General features: G+C 39.5%; 1 protein-coding gene across 4 annotated transcripts in view; it reads right to left on the bottom strand.

The window, feature by feature from the left end:
* Positions 1-19,104, bottom strand: part of slc24a2a (solute carrier family 24 member 2a) — a 105,902-nt gene that overhangs the window by 23,202 nt on the left and 63,596 nt on the right. For all 4 annotated transcript variants that reach the window (XM_039669757.2, XM_039669759.2, XM_039669760.2 and 1 more), the window contains 2 exons: positions 10,983-11,063; positions 9,825-9,907 (listed from right to left, as the gene is read on the bottom strand). In XM_039669757.2, the coding sequence (XP_039525691.2) occupies positions 9,825-9,907; positions 10,983-11,063 (164 nt within the window). The remainder of the gene's footprint in view (positions 1-9,824; positions 9,908-10,982; positions 11,064-19,104) is intronic.

Genomic DNA, 19,104 nt, shown 5'->3' with positions numbered 1-19,104 from the left:
GGTGCCGTAAACTTCACATAATTTTGATATCTCAGATTTTTTTTTTTCATGATAAACACTCATTGTCACAGTTGTAAACACGATGGCTTTCTTCTGCCATAAGGGGTTTTATCATCAGGACCAGACACATTTCCCAGAAATCATGGAGAATTCAGATCAGATGACAATTTTAAAAACTCCAGAAGTGTTGTGTGCCATACACATCCGACATTAAGCCAACCGATAGATATACATATGTAGAGTTCACATTCGACTGTTCCAGACATATTGGCAAGCCCGCCATTTTGGAACGATCAATGCGTCATCACTCAAAGGATCAATGATACCACAACATTGCACAGCTTCTGGTTGTGAAACTGCCGAGATTTAAATTCCCAAAGAAATGGGAAAACCTTTCACAGGTGAGAATGTGTAATATGACAGGGTTTTAAACTATGCTAACATTTTAATATTTTGTTAGCTAATGCCTCGATCTTGTTGTATTGTGTCAGTTTAGCAAATGTATCTGCTGTTGCAGAAAAACATAATCATACATGTATATACACATACATGTGCAGTGTAGCCAATATGCCGTGCGTGTGGCATCTGAGGCTGAGACAATGGTAAATGCAAATTTAACAGCCTCTGAGATATGATTTTTTTTTTCTTTTTCTTTTCAAAAGTTGATTTAAAAAGTTATAAAATGTGAAATTCAATTCAGTTTATATTTTTTTATTTTAAAATATTGTCTTCTACAATCGCGGTCAAATCTCATTCCCACTGGTTAAGGATTGCATGTGTGTGAATATTCAAACGTATTGCATACACTATTTCAAGTCACGATTTTTAAGTTAAGAATTCCATACAATATGTTTTACAGATATTTTCTGTTAAAGTAAAAATAAACAGTAAATGTGATTTAGTTTTGAGCTCTGTTTCTGGATGTAGAGTCTTGATAAATAACAGCAACTTTTCTGTTCACTCTGTAACAAATGTGACCTTTCTTCAAGTAAAAATAGCTGCTTGTTGAGATTATTTTGAGTTTTTTTTATGTCACCTTCAGCTGAAGTGTGTGTGTGTGTGTGTGTGTGTGTGTGTGTGTGTGTGTGTGTGTGTGTGTGTGTGTGTGTGTGTGTGTGTGTGTGTGTGTGTGTGTCATGGGATGGTGTCCTACAGGAGCAGAATAATTATCAGAACAGCACACTCATGAACACTCCTGCAGGTGTGAACAGAGCACCGCAGCCTCCTGACAGACCCAGATGGGGTACTGCGAGAGAGGGACAGGAGAGGAGACAGAGTGTCATTGAGATAAAGAAAAGAATGCAGCACATGTGACTGAAAAAGCAGGTGAAGGAAAGCTACAATCAACCAGGGGTTCCAAACTGGGTTCTGGGACCCCCAGGGGCCCACTAGAGGGTGCTAAAGCTAGAGCAATAATTAAATATATACTGTATTTTTAAATAATATAGGTATATATTTGGTTTAAAAAAATTGTGTACATGTCATACACATTCACAACCAAATCTGGTATTATTATTTTATTTTTTATTTTTTTAGATTATTTTATTAGGCTATGTTATTGATGTTGCGTTTGTATATGATCAAGATGTTCGATTGTGCTGTAGGTGCCGCAAAATTCTCCCCTTTCCGTTTGTTCACACTAAATCATCAGCCCGACTCCAAAAAGTCTGCAGATAACAGTCGTTAGAAGATCGTTATCACCTTAGATGTCCTTGTGAATACTGACCAGGAGATGCTACACCACTCTCTCTCAAACATCAAAGGCATTTCAGGAGCTAATTACCCTCCCCCATCCCCACCTCCTCCTCTCGCTAATCAGGCTGCTCTCCCTGCTCTTCTCCATGTTAAGGCCTGTTCACACCGGGACGAATTTCGCGTTGAGCATAAAGAGCTATATGATAATATTTATATAGCATTTCTCTAATAATAGTATAGTATAGGGTGACATACAGTCCTGTTTTCCCGGGACGTGTGTAAAACGGTCACTTTGTGCTTTATAGAAATCTGAGTTGAGATGAGAACTGTGCATAGTGTGCGTAGTGTCAGTTCGATTTTGACAAGTGAGGAGAGGAGATAACCGCTCTGCCGACTCTTTTTATACTTTCTTTTATTTTATTTTTCTATTGTGACTAGATGTTTGTTTGTGTTTTTTTTTTCTCGCTCGATCCCCATGTATGAGGACGAGTGTAACGTTTGAGTGGTTTTATTAAACGCGGGGAAATATGACAACTCTCGTCTCTCGTGCATCTGTTCATCCGACAACTAGTGCTATGTTTTTATCTCTGGGCAACATCTAAACTTTGCGTTACACATGTACTGTTTCCACGTCCTGTCCTGGCTGTTTTTAAGTGATGAAAATGTCCTGATTTTCACAAAAAAAAAAATGCTGGGAAAGATCAGTTCTAGCAAAATATAGATGGGCAAACAAGGTGGATAAGGAAGAAAAACAGGATAAAGAGGATGAGAACTAAAGATATAAATAGATTTTGTTAGTTCGTTTTTGTAAGTTTGTGAGAGCTATTTTTTGTTACATTTGGAGGCATTTCTTTTAGTTATTTATTATTTATATATTTATTTTTCTAATACAGAAGACATTATTTCTATCATTATTTCATTCGTTTTTTATCTGTCATAATAAAACATTGAGACATGAATATGATCACCCTATAGTATTCTATTATTATTTCTGTTTTACATTAAGCGCCATCTAATGTCAGGGAATGAATTTGCATGTTCACTCGGCTCATCGTCAGCGAAAAACGCTTGGGTGTGAACACAAAAAAGGCGTTGAAAAACACTGAAGAATAACGCGCGCTGATATTCGTCACGGTGTGTACGGGCCTTTAGGCTGCATTGATGCGCAGGGAGTTCTTGCCCAGAACGAATCATACCACCAATCCAAACCGTATGCTAATTGTCAATTGTATTTGAAGATAGTGCGACTGACAGAAATGCAATAAAGCTGTTAAGGGAGAACAAAAACTTTTTCCTGTTCAAAACTCGTACCTCTGATTGGCCACTTCACCAATCAGAAGTTCATCATGAACTGCTTTGAGAAATGGTAAATGAAGATACTGAGAGTTCTTTCTGTTGCAGATGATTGAGTGATGGTGAAGGGGCCAAGGTATATAGGACAGGGCAGGCACAGCTTGATGTCCTGTGTGGAAAGCCAGACCTTCTGTCCAGGCTGGAAGAATCCTCTCACTCTCTCGGAATCAATTATCGACGGATGGCACGACGGATGATTCCCCGGACTACGGGAACAGTGGAGGCTGGTAGCCAAGCACGCATTGGAATGGAGTGAGACCAGTGGCATGCTGATGGAGGGAGTTCTGCGTGTAATCGGCCCAGCCTAGGAATTGTTTCCAAGAGTTCTGGTGGCCATGGCAGAAGGTTCTCAGAAAGCGCCCTGGATTTTTCTCTCTGTTTGCCCGTTCGACTGAGGATGGTATCCTGACTAGAGACTGATGGTCACACCTAGAAGTTTGAAGAAAGCCCTCCATACCTGGGAGATAAACTGAGGGCCTCAATCAGACACTATGGGCCCTATCTTGCACACGGCGCAAATGACTTTATACACAAACGCATGTCTCATTCCTATTTTGCACGTGCACAAAGCGGGATTTTCCCCTCCACAGACGCACGTCGGTAAACTAGGGAATGAACTTGCGCTTCCTGGGCGGATCGGCGCAAAAAGAAGGCGTGTTTCGGCGCAAACATTCCCTGGTGCTATTTTACACTTCCAGTAAACAATTGCGCCACTGACCAGAAAAAAACCTGGTCTAAAGTCAGTGGCGCGTTGCGCGTTGTTCATGATGCTATTTTAAGCTTGGCCATAATGTAGCGGGTATATACACAACGCGCATACACTGATTCTCTCATCAACACAGATGCAGTAGTTTTTATTTTTGCAAATCATATATTATACTGTAACAAGGAAAAATATTAACACATGGGGGAAATCATTGTGGTTTACATGAAGATGAAAAACCGAATTACCCATTTTTTAAGGCTAATTGTAGTACTGAAGGATCAGATCTGTTTGCCCAATAGTGGCAAGAAACATACGTATATATAGGCTATAATGTTTAACCGACACTGATGTGCGAGGGTTTCTCCCATCCCCATACAACGTCACCTCTCTGTCTTTCACTGTCCTGACAAGATCGTCGGTCTCATCGGCTGTGAACGCTCCTGGCGCGCGCCTGGTAAACCCGCCGTTATAATAACAATCCGTCATGCAACATGCGCACCTGTTCTTAAAGGGGATTGTTGGATGGCGCTCAGATTGGTTTATTTCACGTTACGCCCAAACCACACTTAAATACTGAAGCTACTTCAGACCAACCCCTTTTAGATTTGCACCAGGCGTAAGAGGCATTTATCCCGCCGGGAAAATAGCAACAGCGCCTGGACCCGCCCACAAAGTTACTTGCACCATGCGCTTTGACACTTGCATTTCAGACAATTAAAATAGGGCCCTATGTCTTCAGGAATTCCAAAAAACCGGAATACGTGTTTGAAAAGGAGCTCTGCAGTGGTCATGACAGCAGGTGAGCCTTTCAGAGGAATAAAAACAGCAGGATTTAGAGAATCTGTCAACTATGACTAGCATACAGGTATTACCTTCTGATGGAGGCAGGTCGGTGGCGAAATCCACTCCCAGGTGTGACCAGGGGTGTCGTGGCACGGCCAACGGAAGGAGCTTGCCGAATGGAAGATGGTGTAAGCTCTTGGAGATAAAATAATAATAATAATTTGTTACATTTATATATGCGCTAAGCGCTTCACATATGGAAGGGGGAATCTCCTCAACCACCACCAATGTGCAGCATCAACCTGGAAGATACGACGGCAGCCATATTGCTCCAGAATTCCCACCACACACCAGCTTATTGGTGGAGAGGAGACAGTGATGAAGCCAAGTAGTATAGAGATGGCGCAATCTGGGCATCGCTGGACAAACCTTCTCACATCCCCGGCCATATTGAGACATCATAAGCGATCTTGTAGCAGTGAGAGGGTACGGTTGGCCCTTGGATGGCAAGTGCCCACGGATGAATGTGCCGAGAGGATGAGATTGGTGCGTTGAGCCCTGGGGACATAGGTACAGCCTGGTGGACACATCGGCATAGATGGTTTGCCGACATTGGAGGAGGAGAGTTGTTGATGGATGGACCACTGGATGGAGCAGATGATGATCTTTTGAGGCAAGAGGGGCTCAGGGTCTGCGGATTTCTCTTCAGAAGTATGTAGACGTGATAGAGCATCTCCTTTGAAAAGGTGCATGGATGTAGACGTGCTTCTGAGACAACACCACTCTTACCCCGGTGGTAGATGTGTCGACCTCGACGACGAATGGCTTGTTGGTGTCTGGGTAGATCAGGAGCGGTGCACTGGTGAAGGATTCTTTGGGCCTTTGAGGATTCTTTGAAAACTGAGTGGCAGCTGATGTCCAGGACAGAGACTTGGGCTTGTTTTTAAGGAGGTTGGTTAATGGAGAGGTTATGGAGCTGTAACTGTGAATGAACCAGCGATAGAAGTTTGTGAATCCGAGGAAACATTGGAGTTTTGATGGTGGAGAAACGAGGCGACATGACTGCCTCTCCAGAGCTAGCGAACACTGAAAAAGAATCCCGTCGCAATCCTCCACCGAACCAAATTAGGGCCTGGATTGGCCATGGGATGGCGGTAAAGGGGTGGCGGTGATGTGTGATCCTGAAAAGTGGATCCTGAAAGTGCTCGCTTGAGTGTATCCAACCTCCTGGAACGGATCTGGAGAACTTATTCTCAAACTGTGTTGGTCTGGTCTTCTGTTACAGAACCGAGACTCACAAAAATATTGGTAAACAGATTTATTAATATCAGGAGGTTGAGAGCACCAGCGAGTGCAGGTAAATGAGAATGTCTTTGAGAAATGGTAAATAGAGATACTGAAAGTTCTTCCGTTGGAGATGGTTCAGGAGGCCGCGGATGACAAGAAGGTAAATGGCGGAAGCACACACCGATGCTGAAAGAGAGGTGGCTGGAAAAAGGGGAGTAGATGAAGGAGACCAGGAAGATGATGGAGACTTAGAGAAACACGATGGCAGATGAATAGACAATGCATAAACTTCATAGGAGTATAGTGCAGATGGGAAGGTGAGTCCTTACTCATAAACAAGACCAGACAATGTGCCAGAGTCAGGTGTGTGCTTATATGTGTCTGTGATGATGAGTAGATGAAGAGCAGGTGGGTGATTAATACATTGCGATCTTTGTGATTTTGATTGGGAGGTGATGGAGCCTGGCAGATCCCTGACAATAGGCGTTTCTCAATGTCAAGGAAGGATCCTCGGAAGCCGGAATTTCGAGGATGCTACGTCATCGACGTCCGTCGAAGGACTGTTCCAATGTCGAGGATCCTCAGAATTTCAACCAAGGACTGAGTCCTTAGTTCGGAAAATATCCCATACACAGGAAAGGATGCATATGTGTAGCCTTCGCGCTCTTAAATCACCCACAATCCTATGCGCAGCTTTGCTATCTTGTTCAAAAAATAAAAAAATGTCGACCGTTAGCGGAGTCGGAGTGATAACGGCAATATGCTTTCAAATGTAAGCAAGTATAATTTCAGTTTAGCCATTTATTTAATGTTTGTTCAACTATTTAACATATCGGCTCAAATTTGCTGAGGGGATTTAAAGCTGTTCCCTTTTACTGGTGATTAACTTTTTAATTTTTACTTCATATAACGTTATAGCCTTTTTTGTTGGTCACATATTTTACCATTGCATGTGTTTTAACAGCTAGATCGTGTTGCTATGGACGTAGTGCTAGTTCTGTTCACTCCGGTAATATAATCGTTTTTGAATGAATAAACTCCTTTTTAAATAAATATTTTGTGTCAAATTATTGATTTATTTGGTAGCCGTTTGGTACGTACAACCCCTTCAGGCTGATTCAATCAAGACCCTTAGAGTTTGCGGGGTTGTATTCACTATAACCGCCTGGTTATACATTATCCCTTATACTTTATTTATTTAATTATTTATTTCTGAGGACTGACAAGACAAAATAAGGACTGTCAACAAACAGTGCAGTACACCAGCACTATGATTTTTGCAGCGCCGAAGCGGACCTTTCACTGATGTAACGCAATGACGTGCACTTGCTAGCCTGTTCCATTTACGTGTTCTCCGAATGCTAAAGAGGACCCTTGCCTAGCCTCTGAAGGAAATGACTTGGAAGGACCCGTCCTGCCAAGGAAGTATCCTTGACATTGAGAAACACCTAATATGTAACTATGCCATGTTTGGTCTCTCATCTGACAGCTTATAAACTGAACTGAATGGTGTTAAACTTAATAGATATATTAAAGTTTCCTAATGTACAATCTAGGTACTATTGCTTACGCCTCATCTTTTGGTTTCCTGTCGGTCTGTTTCGGTCTTGGTATTCCACTCATGTTTAACAATGCTTTGCTCAGAGTATACGAAGGAAAGGTAACACTTGATCTTGGAGAAAGGCTTTAACCCTGCAACTCCCGCACACCAGGGCGTAACCTCATACTTTTGGAAAGGCTTTTACGGCCTCTTCTGCACAACAGTGGAACATTTCTATATAGTTTGTTGTTCCATTATATCCATGTCTGTATTTTTAAACATGCAACTTAATAAATAACTTTGCCTGCTTTAAAGGCTTTGAGAATCTTTTATCACTGATGATGTTGAAAGCTAAAGTGATTACAACTTACGTTATCTAAATGTTCGGGTTAAATCCCACATTTTCTTATCAGTTCTCAGAAATACCTTTACCTTTAAAGAATAAGAGAGCGTAACAAAAACTTTAATGGAGTTAGATTAATTATATTCGAGCCAGATAAATATCTAAATTAAGCAGGTCATCCTTCAACTGCCTTTTGTTCTGATTATTGGTTCAAAATAGCAGTGTAAAAACCTAAATGAAAGAATCCTCCTCTTAATCAATAATGTAGCATTTGATTTTCGAAGGTTTACAGGACAAGACGGCTCTTCTCTCATTCTCTCTTATCTCCTTTCCCTCGTTCTCTTTTTTTAGTAATGTCCAGGACAATTTGTCCAGACATTAAACAATGCTAAAAGAATGAATCCTTCTCTTCATCAATAATGTAGATGATTTTCCACATGAGCAGGGAGACGAGGCTTCGCAGGACTCGATGGCTCCTCGTGTCCTTTCACCAGTACAGTACAACAAAAATATGCCTTGACCTTCAGAAACGACAGCTTATCCAAATCAACACAAACAAAAACGAGACAGTGAGGACGAAATTATTTTTTGTACACTTTTAATTACTTTCTATTTCAGATCTGATGAAGTTTTAATTACTTTCTATTTCAGATTTGTGAACTAATATTTTAATGGAGATAACACAAATTACACCATAATACCAGACTTTTTTTTTTAGAATTGTGAGATAGAAACTGTAAACTCGTAATTGCAGAAAAAAAGTCACAATTACCCTTTTTACACTTGTATTCCTTGGCAGAAACAAGCTTGCATAGTACTGAAAAAAGCGCTAAATAAAAATTTGACTTGACTTGCTTATGGCAATGCCTCAAGAAAAACCCATGTTATGTTTGTTGACAGATGCCAGCCTCACACACCGATCTATCGTGCGTGTGTACACAGTCTATGAAGGATGGTTCTCTTGTGACCGGGTAGTCACGGTGACATTGAGAGGGTCTCTCTCAGCCTGCATGCATGCTGTGCCGTCTGTTCTGCTGGCATGTTGCCGTGCCAACAGGGGGCAGAGGATGAGAACGCTTCATCTTCTGAACACAGGACAGTGCGTATGTGTGTGTGTGTGTGAGAGACAGTACAGCGGGAGAGAGACAACCAAATGTGTTTTCCATTGAGTCATAATAAGCGTGAGTTTTTTTTTTTCAGTCCTGCCGTGACTTGGCCTTCACTTCTGTTTCCAAAGTCAGCGCTATGATTCACTTTCTGTCCTATTTTTGTGTTGAAATCACGGTGCGTACAGTAGTGTGTGCGAGTCAGTGTTATTTTAGCATCATTGAGATGCTATTATAGTTTTATTAATATGTTGGATTCGTTTTTATTAGCATATTTGACATTTTCATGTTATTTTTTTTTTTTGTCAGTTTTTATTTTGTTATTCTTTGGGCATTTTTATTAGTTATTGTTTTTTAACACTTTCCAAGCCAGCCAATTATTTTAAGTTACAATCCATAACTAGCCTTTATGATCATTTCAATCCCAAAACCTTTATAGCCCCCAGACATTTTTTGTTGTATGACATTGATATATATATACAGTATATATGTGTGTGTGTGTGTGTGTGATGCGATGGGAAAACCCGTCAGATGTCGCGCTGGTACGTTTTCAGTAAGGTCTAGATTGAATGTCAGTTTTTTGTCAAAATTGGGTTTTTATTAAATTATTATTCTATAACATCTTGTTTATCATCTCTGAATATATCTTGGGAAAATTCACTAGTTTAGCGCAGAAAAATAGCAATTTATAATGGCCAGCTAAAAAGACTGTGTTTCTCTTAAAGAACACGCACGGCGGTGAAGCGTAGGGGCAAAATAACAATATCTCTCGTTTAGCTCTCCACTTAACACTTCAGTTCACCTATCAAAATAAACCACATAACAGAATAAAGTTGAACTACAACGGCACGCAAGTTTTTATTATTTTTATTTATTTATTATTATCCAGCGTTATCGTGTGGTGTGGTGTAGTGTGATGCGGAGCAAAAGAGAACAACATAGCTTGAAGCTGCTCGCTTAAAAGATCTTGCTCGCCTCTCAGTCGTCAGATGATTAGTATCAACAACTCACCGCATCGCCATCCTGTCCAGCGGTGCCATTCATGGGTGGAGTTACGTCCACCTCGACGCTGGAGCTGTTTGGCAGATTTTTATCTATAACACAAACAGGAAATGTACTAAATGGACAAATAAATAAAATAAATGGCACATGCAAAAAAAGTCCCCAAATAAAATCATTTTAAGGCAGGTCTAAGATACTTTAGTCTTTAGCCGCTGTTTTTCAGCACCTTACACCACAAACACAGTGTCTTTAAAGGGTTAGTTCACCCAAAAATGAAAACACCCTCATGTTGTTTCAAACCTCTTAAGATATTTGAAAGAATGTTTTAATCAAACAGATCTCAATCCCCATTGACTACCATAGTAAGAAAAATACTATGGTAGTCAATGGGGATTGAGATGTGTTTGATTAATACATTCTTCCAAATATCTTCCTTTGTGTTCAGCAGAACAAATAAACACATAGATGTTTGAAACAACATAAGGGTGAGTAAATACTGACAGAATTTTCATTTTTGGGTGAAGTAACCCTTTAAAAGATATTGTCAAGTTTACATTTATATCAGACTTATGTATAGTCAGATTGGGTAAGTGGTGTTGCATGTAGAAAGTTAATTTACCAGGCCTGGATATTCCTATTTTGAACTTCCCCAATACCGTAATTTCCACAACCGATCAAACTCTAACATTCTGAAGTTTTACATAATATTATATCATATACATATTGACCAGATCAAAAAAAAAAAAAAAAAAAAAAAAAAAAGGATGGAGAAAGTGCAGTAGATTGATTTGAAAGGGTTAAAGATGTTCTGAACAGACTGTGGTCACATCAAAGAAGCTGCGTGCTCTCAAATGCCCTGCTTTTGATGCTAATATGCTAATATGGAACTGTTAGCATAATTTTGCACTTGAAATGAAAGTGTATTCAACACACAAATTATATTATGGGATTTAAATATATTATGATACTTTATTTTGTTTCTATAAAGTCCGCAAGCATTTGTTATCTTAAGAAGCTAATTTGAAATTGGTTGAAAAAAGCTGGGTCTTCATTTAACATGAAATGGCAAATTTAACAGAGAAAGGCTCAGTACATAATTTACCAGGAATACCTTAGTAAGTATTGAATTTATTAATGCATGTTATTTTTTCAAACTGTACCACTTACCAGCAACTCCATTTGAGTCCTCCACTTGGCATTTCTTTTTGGCAATTTTGTGAAGGATGGACGCCTTCTCACGGAATTTTCCTGAAAAATAGTCCAAAAAGAGAGTGAGTGATTTGGAATAACACATTTTCCCAGGATCTTTTCCCAGCTAAGTGAGCATGTTTCATTTCACTCACTGGATATGAAACAAACTGTATGCCATTTCTAAAAATAAAGTTGGTGAAATAGGGTCCTTGATGCTGATTAGCCATATTCAGCCATGTTAACATACCTGATATAGTAACATTCGATAGAACACATCTGTTAACCTTTTGTGTATCCTTTGTGAAAAATAAGTGCACTTAAATATTTCTTAACACAATTAAGTGTCTTTTAAAATGTTTTACATTTTGTAATTCATTATGCTTTCATAATATTTAGTCATGCTTTTAAAAAGTATACTTATTTTGATGTGTTAAGTAACATACTTAAGTGTTATTCAATATTACATTTAAAGTTAATATATTCTAAAGACACTTAATTGCAACGTAATCATTACAAATGTGCAAATACAAATATATAAAAGATATGGCATTCAACTTTAAATAGAAATTACATTCAATTTTTCGTAATTATGAAAATACATATAAAGATGCACTTAAATCCTACTTAGGTGGGTCGAAAAAGCACTACATTTAAACTATAATACAATTTATCAATGCAAGTGTCTTAACATTACATTATTTATTCATTATTTAGTAAAAGTACAATGTGTAATGAAAAAAATATGTTCTTAATATTTATTAATTTGCAATCTTTGCTTATTTTTATGTTGTGACAGTATATGGGGAATATAGTGACTCCAGTACGTACAGTACTGCACAGTAACTCCCTTTAACAGACTATTATTCACTATTTAACACAGCATTTTGTAACATGTAGCTTGAAAAAAGGTCAAAATACCATTTGAACTTTAATGTAACCTTCAAACCAAAAGAACAATAAACACATCTGCTTATACTGTAGGCAAAATCTATAACACAGTGTGGTTAGAGCAGTACCAGAATCATGAAGAAAATGTCAATACAGTTGCACAGCCTTTTCAGGATCCATCAATGTGGAAGTAAAAACTCAGGCAATCCAACACAGACAGTATCAGTGTTTTCCTGAAATTGCATGTGATTAAGCTTGTGTTGAAGCATGTGTGGACATTGTGTGTGGAGGGTTGGTTTACTAATGGAAAACTGGGTTATCCATCCCCACAGATCGTCTGAAAACACGAAATCTCAGGCCACTGTCTATGAAAACACTTGATGATGCGACCGAAAAACCAGAGTGAACATGGCTGTAAACGACTTTCGCAGATTATGCTAAATTAATCTACGCATCCACGGTACAATCACGGCCTCTAAACTTTGTTTAAGAAAATATTTGTAGCCAACTCTCAAACTTAGGATTAGATATTTTAAACACAGCTCTTTGTTCCTCACGAGTCTGTCGGAAATGTTGCAACTTAATTTCAAGATTACAGCATGACATGGAAATAGTTAAGGACGGGAAAAGAAAGGTGCATGCATGCATCTAGTGTCTCGTTTCCCATTTCCGCGGCCGTTTTGGTTTTCGATTTCTCTAACCAACAATGTAAAACTTGGTGCTTAGCGTCTACATCACGGCTCTCAGCCCACCCTCTGTTTGTTGGCCGGCCATCCGAAGGCCGCTGGAAAACTGAAAGATAGGCTGCTATCCCAAACTTACTACAGGAGCAAAATGAAATTAGTGGAAGTAGGAAGTCTGATGTAGTCAGGCTACGGAAATCCACCAGTACCACTGGAATTAAAAACATTATTACAAGTCTACAGCTTTGAATAGAGCTAAGCCAAACAGATAGCACTGAACACTAGCTGGTTATGTATTTTCACAAATATGTATTTTATATAATTTTTTAACTCAAAAAAAAAAGCTTTGGACTGCCGCTTTAAATGTAACTAGTTTTAGGATCCGCTTAAGTATGACTTAAGTAAATCTTTACATGACATTTCATGATTACTTCTCGTCTTTGAAATATTGTTAAAATGTACTGCTGAAATAAGCTTTAATGCAAAATACAAAATTAAATTAAAATACAATTTGTAGCTATAGCACCTTTGTAAGGATGAAGTTGCAATTTAGTATATTTAATACATTTTAACTTTAAATGTAATATAAAATAAAACACAACAGTTAAAATTATAGTTAGGCCCTTTACATGTTCTTTAGTATGATAGTCAATACATTGAAATAAGAGTACTTATTTAAGCATGACAAAATATCATTAAAACAATGATTTAAAATGTACTTCAGCATTAATAGGACATTAATAGGACAAATTAACTGACTTTGGGTCCTTGATTATGATTTAAATTTATTACCTTTAGTTAAGGCCCGTACACACCGGGACGAATATCAGCGCGCGTTATTCGTCAGCGTTTTTCAACGCGTTTTTTGTGTTCACACCCAAGCGTTTTTCGCTGACGATGAGCCGAGTGAACATGCAAATTCATTCCCTGACTTTAGATGGCGCTTAATGTTAAACAGAAATAATAATAGAATAATATACTAGGGTGATCATATTCATGTCTCAACATGTTTTATTATGACAGATTAAAAAAATAATGAATGAAATAATGATAGAAATAATGTCTTCTGTATTAGAAAAATAAATAAATAATAAATAACTAAAAGAAATGCCTCCAAATGTAACAAAAAATAGCTCTCACAAACTTACCAAAAAAAAAAAAAAAAATCTATTTATATCTTTAGTTTTCACTTTATCTCTCTTTATCCTGTTTTTCTTCCTCATCCACCTTGTTTGCCCATCTATATTTTGCTGTAGAACTGATCTTTCCCAGCATTTTTTTTTTTTGAAAACCACTCAAGCGTTACACTCGTCCTCATACATGGGGATCGAGCAAGAAAAAAACACAAACAAACAAACCTGAGGGTTAAACAAGCTTCTTCCCGGCTTGTTGACATCTTAAAATCTAAAATTTGCATAAACCTGCCCTCGGAAGCACACAATAAATGGGGTGAGGCCATATTGGGCTGCTTTAGAGAAGAGGAAGAGTTGTTGTCGCTGTTTATTTCCACACCGGAGGTGCCTCCGCTAGCTTGCTAGCAAACATTACATTATTGATGTAGTGCTTACTTTAGCTTTTATAAGCTTTAGCTTTTGTAAGCCTGTTTACCACCCCTTACGAAAATGGTCCATGATTTTGTGATCGATTACTTTTTATATTATGATAGTTTTCCGGAAAATATGATTAAATGGTGGATAACATTGTATCTAAGAAAATTACCACAAAAAAAAAAAACAGACCATTTAGAAACGTTCTGTGAAATCAGTGCTTGCAAAGTCGTGCTTGAAATCCGTTCAGCATCCTCTTGTTCAATAACATGTCAGGGCCTGATTCGGGCTCCAAATGGTTTGAAATTGGCACCATCGTTAATATTTATAATCTGAGTGTTAGAGGTTATGAAGGGGCTTGACATTTCCCGAACATACGTTAAGAGCTGCCAATCACAACACACTGAGCCAGCTAACCAATCACAGCACATTTCATATTTCGGAAGGAGAGGCTTCTTTGAAAACGATGTGTTCAACCAGACTAGGGAGAGAGAAGATGTAAAAATATGTTTTTTTTGACCAATTAATCATGAAAACATATTACACCCCAAAAACAAAATCAACACTTGGTAAAAGGACCCCTTTAAGAAACAATGTACTCTCTTTAAGTACACTTAAGTGGCCTTTTATTCATCACAAAATATATTATCTGCATTAATAATATATCGTTGTTACTCTGAATACAAGCAGCGTATGGCAGAGTTACTCTAAATAGAGTCAGAAAAAATATTGACTCATGTACCTTCCCATGCTGAATATTACATCAAAGTCTGTTTAGTGCGGAGGAGGGAACTAAAATTAGAACTTTGTAACTCTGTGTACACACACACGCACGCACACACACACACACACACACACACACACTGTGATTTGTCATTCTGTTGCCTTAGATGTTATGGATCCTCAAAGAGACTTAAGCAATTCAGTAAGCAATAACAGAAGTACAAGAACTGACATTATTGCATTAGTGAAAGAGAGAGAGAGAGAGAGAGAGAGAGAGAGAGAGAGAGAGAGAGAGATAGGGGGGGGGAGGGACCTGTTATTATTGAATTATCCCTGCGCTGCTGGTATTGCATAACTCTAGTTATAGAATGACTCACTCCTCTTCGTCTCAACACCGTGACGTACGTTTCTTAGCATCTATTTCTGTGCGTGTCTGAATGCAGCCAGGCACGTTATCTGACTCTCACGGATTGCCGAGCAGTCACAGACAGTGACGAGTAATGCTGCTCTCTTATCAGAAAACTTTGTGTACATCGACCAACTATTCTGATAATTGCATTTTTTAAAACCCCAAATTAAACAAACTTAGTTTTATTTCATGCATTAACATATTTATTGAAATAGGATGTTTGGGAAGGAACTATTTTTTAAAAATGACTTGCTTGTCAGTTCCTAATCAATGTTCTTCTTATTCTGGTGAGCACTTGATTGGGCAAAAATGTGTAGTACTGGATGAATCATTGATATATTGAATCTGTTTTCCTGAAAAAAAAAGAGACTATGTATTTTAATTGAGTATATTTGCTATAGGTTGGTTCTGTAAATATTTAGTTGCCTGCTCAAAACTAATACTTGACCTTAAAGCTAGAAGAGGTGGACTTAAAGCCACAAACTTCTCATTTTAATTTCATGTGGTCATTAACCCTATACAAAAAGCCTTATATTGTAATTGATATGCAAATATTGTTAAATTGAAACGTCTAAATTATCAATTGATTACTACATTAAATTTTTTTTTAGTAAGTAAAAGGCCTTTTAGTCTAATTGTAAAAAGATCCACCTTCATGTTGTGGTTCACATGTCCTTTTCTTGTGACATCTTTAATATTTCAACATGAACATTTACTGGACTAAAGCAACTTAAGTTTACCTTGATTATCAATAAGTATGTTTCTTTTTTTTTCTTTAAAAAAAAAAAAATCATGTTCAAATGAGTGTTCATATATGATCCATTAGGCTTTAGAGGAACGTTTATTTGTTCATCTCTCAATCATTGTATCGCTTTGCATTATATGGTTTGAAACTAGAGAGCTTTAAATCATCATAAAAACTAACACAGACATATTATTGGTAGATAATCACGTGATGATAACTGATATTTATATGCATTTTATGTATGTAGTCTGTTATACTGTTATGAAGATATTATTGACATTATAATTTACATTACAAGCTATCAGAATTTCTGCACCAAATTGCATTGCTCGGTTTGGGCCTATGAAACAATTGAGCTTTTTTCCCTCCTCTATTTTGAGCACCTTATTCTCAGTTTATCATATATGAGCCATAAAAACCAGATGTATCAAATATAATACTCAACAAAAACACATACAGTCTGCAAAAAAGTTTTAAATTTTTTTCTAATGGTTCAATAAACTGGGTTAATATATATAACTCTAAATGTTTCAATTCAAATGGTTTCTGATCATGTTTACCTGCACATTTTGTCATGCATTTACAGTATATTACAAAAATAAATCCCTTTCAAACAACACCATTTTTTTCAGAACAAACAATGAAAAACAAAACAACAATAAAAAAAAAACGGTTGAAAGAAAAATAACCTTGAAAATTTTAAATTATACTAAATTAAAGGGTTTACTTTGAAAAGTTCACTTTGAAATTATTTTTTTATATGTTTTAGCTTACCTCAAGGACATCCAAGATGTAGGTGTCTTTGTTTCCACAGTATTTCCAATTTTTATATTTTTAGGTCCGTTCTTGTCAGTCAGTCATATAATGGAAGTTTATGGGGTCTACCCTGAGTTCACCTCAAAGAGCATGCACAGAAAAGTCCAAATTAAACATGATTTAATGACTCGTGAATGTAAGTACACATTAATGGCCTTAGACACGAAACGAGCAGTTTGTGTGAGAAAACGTCTCAGTTACGTATGTAACCCTCATTCCCTGAGTAGGGAACGGAGACGTTATGTCGGATGACGGAGAATGGGGGTTACGCCTAGAAAGCCAATCTTCTTCGAGTATTAAAAAAACGAGCCAATGGCAAAGAAATACCATGGGTCTGCGGAATTTGCATAGCGTATCCCCACCTCACCCTGTGAGTATAAAAGGAGGAAGCGGATGCAATCGCAGTATGTCTTCGCTGAGGAGCCGAGACTGAACTCAGGCATCTACCCAGCAGTACAGCGGAAGTGGCAGGGAGACGTAACGTCTCCGTTCCCTACTCAGGGAACGAGGGTTACAAACGTAACCGAGACATTCCCTTTCGTAGTCACTCCGAGTTACGTCGGATGACGGAGAATGGGGGTCCCCCGTGTAATCACGCCACTTTCACAGCTGTCTTCCAGTGCCCTGCGAAAGTCTGATCCCCTGTCGTGAAACTTAACACGGACGAGGAGTCCTACTTAGCACAGGAAAACCAAGGTACACTGGGGAGCATATCTCAGAGGAAATATGCCGCAGTACGCCTACCTGTAGGGAGGACTTAAGAATACACATATGGCTTAAGGGGACTTCATATGGAAGAACACTGGAGTCACCAACCCATAGGGTTGCTAGAAAATTTAACTCCAGGGGTGGTAAGGTGGCTTGCCGAGGGAAGACACATGCTCAGAGAGGCTTACAGTGGAAAATACACATGTGGGGGTTACTGGCAGGAACCATGGCACCAGCATCAACAGTGCTGGAGGAAATCAGGACTTCAATAGAAGGCTCAGCTGAGGAATAATCGCACTTATCCAGTCCATGGAGTGGAATGTCGAACAAGCGAAGACACCTGAGCGGGTGCAGTACTGGCCGGGGAGCGAGTACAAGAGAGGACACAGGCTCCACTCTGAGATTATAGAATCTGGCGAATGTGTTGGGTGTCGCCCAGCCTGCAGCTCTGCAGATGTCTGCTAGCGAGGTGGTGGAGTGGGCTGTCACACCAAGGGGGCATGGTCGACCTTGCTGCTGGTAAGCCAAAGCAATGGTGTCCACTATCCAGTGACACAACCTCTGCTTTGAGAGAGCCCTTCCCTTCTGGCTCCCACCATAACAGACAAAGAGCTGGTCTGAGATCCTGAAACACGTTCTGCGTTCTGTCTACGTAAGCACAGAGGGCGCATACTGGACAGAGCAGTGCCAAGGCTGGATCTGCCTCCTCCAGGGGCAGTGCTTGTAGGTTCACCACCTGGTCCCGGAAGGGAGTGGTAGGAACCTTGGGCACATATCCAGGCCGGGGTCTCAGGAACACGAGAGTAGGCCGGCCCGAAATCCAGGCACGCTTCGTCAACGGAGAATGCGTGCAGGTCCCCTACCCTCTTGATGGAGGCCAGTGCAACCAGGAGCGCTGTCTTCATTGACAGGAATTTAATCTCAACTGATTGCAGAGGCTCAAAGGGAGGTCTCTGGAGGGCATTTAAGACCACTGAGAGGTCCCAAGAGGGTACGAGAGGAGGGCGAGGAGGATTTAGTCTCCTCGCTCCTCTCAGGAACCTGATGATCAGGTCGTGCTTCCCCAGGGACTTACCTTCAACTGCTTTGTGATATGCGGCAATGGCAGCCACATACACCTTCAGGGTAGAGGGAGACAGCTTTCGCTCCAACCCGTCTTGCAGGAAGGAAAGCACGACACTGATCGAGCATCTCCGAGGGTCTTCTCGGCGAGAAGAACACCAGTTGACAAAGAGGTTCCACTTCAACGCATAGACGTGTCTCGTGGAAGACGCTCTAGCGGAAGTGATGGTAGCTGCCACAGCAGGTGGCAAGGTAGTCAAACTTGCCTCGTCCTGTCCAGGAGCCACACATGTAGCCTCCAGAGATCGGGGCGAGGGTGTCATAGGGTGCCCCGTCTCTGAGAAAGTAGGTCCTTCCTCAGAGGAATTGGCCAAGGAGGTGCTGTCACGAGGAGTATCAGTTCGGAGAACCAGGTCTTGGTGGCCAGGGGCGACCAGAATGACCTGCTCCTTGTCTTCCTTGATCTTGCACAGAGTCCGTGCGAGAAGGCTCACTGGGGGAAGCGCATATTTGCGTA

Source organism: Pimephales promelas, chromosome 1, assembly GCF_988280905.1.
Source record: "Pimephales promelas chromosome 1, fPimPro1.hap1.1, whole genome shotgun sequence".
NCBI lineage: Eukaryota > Metazoa > Chordata > Actinopteri > Cypriniformes > Leuciscidae > Pimephales > Pimephales promelas.
This window is presented reverse-complemented; position numbering and strand designations above follow the sequence as displayed.